Consider the following 3,454-nt stretch of genomic DNA (forward strand, 5'->3'; position numbering starts at 1 on the left):
TTTAGACTGCAATTTCAGTAAATTATCAGGTAGAATACTTTAATTTCAAAAAAGTAATTTAGGTTTAGGTGTCTTTGGTATATTATGCATTCTGTCGAAAATGTCATTTGGTTTTCTCATGAAATTCTAGGTGTCTCCCAGATCCAAGGCCACTGTAACCTCCCCTTTTCTCCCCCACAATAGTATCTACACTTCCCTTTTCCACATTCACATTACATTTTATTCTTTTTTCTGTCTCATGTTCTCTGCTTTCACTGCTGTATGGACATCTTCATATTTATCTTTTTTACTGGTAAACCTGTTCATATCTTGCATTTGAACAATGTCAGACACAGCAGGTGAACACAAAATATACTCATTGAAAAATAACAAAATCATTTAGATTATATCTAGAGCTTTCTATAAAAATGGGAGAGGTACTGTGATCCAAATGGTACAGTATTTCAGGTGGGGAGGAAAGTACAAACTGGTGAAAAGGAATGTGTCCTTATTAGCATGTTTGTATACTTGACTTTCAGTTATCAATGCCACTCTATAACACTTTGATTGCAAATGTATTAATGAGACAAAGTATCACAAATTCCAATTTTTTTCCTAGATAAATGTTCACCAGATTGGATAAAATATTTATGATCCTGGCAATAGCAGATTTCTTAATCTGAATGCTGGGGCATATGTCCATTGCAGTGGTCAACTGCTCGGAGTGGGTCAAGAACCCAATGTGTCCTCAGTTGACTTCATCCTCACCTGCTTGGCCATCTTCTGACTCAGTCATCTGTTGGTGCCACTGTTTGAGACAGTGACTAGATTCACATTTACATACCACTTAAACACTAGCAAAACCTACTAGTGTGCTTTGGAGAATAATTAATCACTTGACTACTTGGCTTGCCACTTGGTTTAGTTTTCTACTTCTTTAAGAGAACCCACTTCTCCCATACCCTTTTCCTCTGGCTGAGGCGGGGAATGAAGAGAGTGCTTGTTGTGCTGCTTATATTTTCTTTGTTTCAAATGATTTTCAGTTTCCTATTGCTAGAAATGTTTGCTGATTCTTGGTTGAATACTCCGTGATAGATAAAAGTAATTCTGACTTTATATTTAGATGAAAATCAAACTGTCTATGTTAACACTCTGGCTCTTCTTACGTTGACCCACTTTATGTCCCTGGTTCTGTCCCTGACCTCACTTGTCTTTTATTTCTGTCCTTGGTGAGACACATTAGAAATTAGGAGCTCAGCTCCCTGGACTCTGGAGACTCCAACACAGAGGCCCACAAGAGGCCCATGACAATGGTGATGTCTTTGTTCTTCCTCTTCATAGTTTATTTTTTCCCCACACAAGTGGTAAGTTGGATATTTTCTATGTTTTGGAACAATAAGTATGTAAAGTTCATCATGTTAGCATTGAATGTCTTTTCCTCAAGCCCTTCATTTATTCTGATTCTGGGAAGTAGCAGCTGGGACTGACAGCCCTCAGGGAACTGTGGCATCTTAAGAGCCACCTGAAAAGATCCAATCTTTTAGCTTTCTAGATACCCTTTCCAGAATCTTTTCTAAGAGAATAACTTAATACGGAGCCTTTGAGAATCGCTTGTACTGTTTTTCTCTACTGGGGTTCTTTAAGTATTGTTGAACACAACTGCAATTTTGCCGGACTAGGCTGTTTTTGACAGTAATTCAAAGATTGTCAGCCATATCATATTAAAAGTATTGTTTTTGTCTAGAGCATCAGGAAACAATATTTTAAAGTCTGAAATATTATTTCAAAAAATCTAGATTATTTAATTTCATATGGAATATATACACGATCACAACTTGTGGGAGAAGAAGTTATGATACTTTAGTAAGAATGATACATTCTAAACTTGAGTTGGTAGACTTATAAAATGTTCATAGAAAATTCAACCCAAAACTTAAAATCATAGCAAGAAAAAGATCACCTCAGCTTAAAAACCTAACTTTTTTTAAATGAAAAAGCAGTATCTTTTTGTTATTAGAGGTCTGCTGATAAGAAGGGAGTAAGATGCTTATGTGAGAATACGAATAATATTTGTAGTATGAAATAAAATAGATTATCTTTATGTAAAACTTGTAGACATACTATTACAATGCTAACCTTAATTTGAAACTCCAAATCATATACATTTCTGATTTCCTGGCACTTGCTAATTTTGCTCAATTCTAGGACATGCAAAGTGCATTTTCAGAGAGGCAGCAATCAATGTTTCTCCATGTTTGTAATAGAAGTAAAAATACAAAGAAGAATTTTCCCTTAATTCAGAACTATATTTCTGCTAGAAAAAGATCGCAATTACATTCTGAGAATGACTGTGTTTGTGCCTGTGACATAAATTTTGTTGCAATCTGATGACTATAGTTCTTAGAGAAACAAATAGTTACAATATCAATTAGGAAGGCAACAGAATGCCACATGTCTATTGTGAATTTTGGACATGCATATGTATATGTAGTGCTGTTTTGTCTGTGATCATCTACATTTAGATAAGGTAAACATAAATTGTAAATAAAGATATGAGTGGAAAAGTTAGCATCAAACTATGAATATGATGGCATAGAAAGAATATAACATTGTACAGATGCTATACTTGTATATATAATGACATTTTTTAACAGTGATGAATTTCTTATAGGGTTTACCTTTGATATCAATATATTGTTTATATTGTGTTAGAGTCAGAAATGAAAGCTGCAATTCAATTATGATAAATATGTTATAATCTTGATGGAGCCATAGGTAAGGGCACCACTCTATAGCTGTGCCCTGGAGCTGAAAATGATGTCAGAAATATTGACATTCCTGCCATATATCTAAAATTAAACTGCAAGGACATTTGGGTTACGTGGTGCTTCCCTGTATCAATAATAATGATGTTGATGATGGTTTTAGTGACAATATAGCAACTATATTATTAGTAATTTGCATTTTATAAAATAAAAGTCACATATAATATTTTGAACATTTACTTAGTATTTTATCAAAGATTATAATTATAATTATCTTGGTTTGATAAAAGGCAATGTGCAAATCAAGCTCAATACATTTTAGACTTAGACATTGAGTTTGTTTTGTTTTGGAGATATTGTCTCATACAAATGGATCGAGATGATAACCAAAAACATTGTTTAGTATTTAGTGTTTTTAAACTTTTCTTTCATAAGCAACATAAAGTAATTGAGCCAAGTTATGAGCTACGTTTCATTCTAATAAGTGGCCTTAGAAGTAAATGAGAAAATGTCTAACTAGGAGTAGTCCACATATAGGCAGCAACCTTAGGGACATGGAACCTTGCCCTGTCTTGACAAAGGAAGCTCAGGCCATAGGCTGGAGTTATTGCAATTGATGTGTTGTAACCTGCTTATGTGAATGACAAGTGAGGTCAAGCTCCTCACCTTCAGCTTCCCTACAGCAAGGCATTTGTGGGGGACTTAGCGGC

At 34.5% G+C, this 3,454-nt stretch overlaps 1 protein-coding gene across 1 annotated transcript; it reads left to right on the forward strand.

Annotated features, from left to right (window-relative positions):
• Positions 1–602: 602 nt before the first annotated feature.
• On the forward strand, positions 603–1,531 carry TAS2R42 (taste 2 receptor member 42). The gene is given in 6 exon segments (XM_020287748.2): positions 603–714; positions 717–801; positions 803–904; positions 906–1,192; positions 1,195–1,452; positions 1,455–1,531. Coding segments are annotated over 6 exon segments (921 nt in total).
• Positions 1,532–3,454: the final 1,923 nt, after the last annotated feature.

Source organism: Microcebus murinus, chromosome 10, assembly GCF_040939455.1.
Source record: "Microcebus murinus isolate Inina chromosome 10, M.murinus_Inina_mat1.0, whole genome shotgun sequence".
NCBI lineage: Eukaryota > Metazoa > Chordata > Mammalia > Primates > Cheirogaleidae > Microcebus > Microcebus murinus.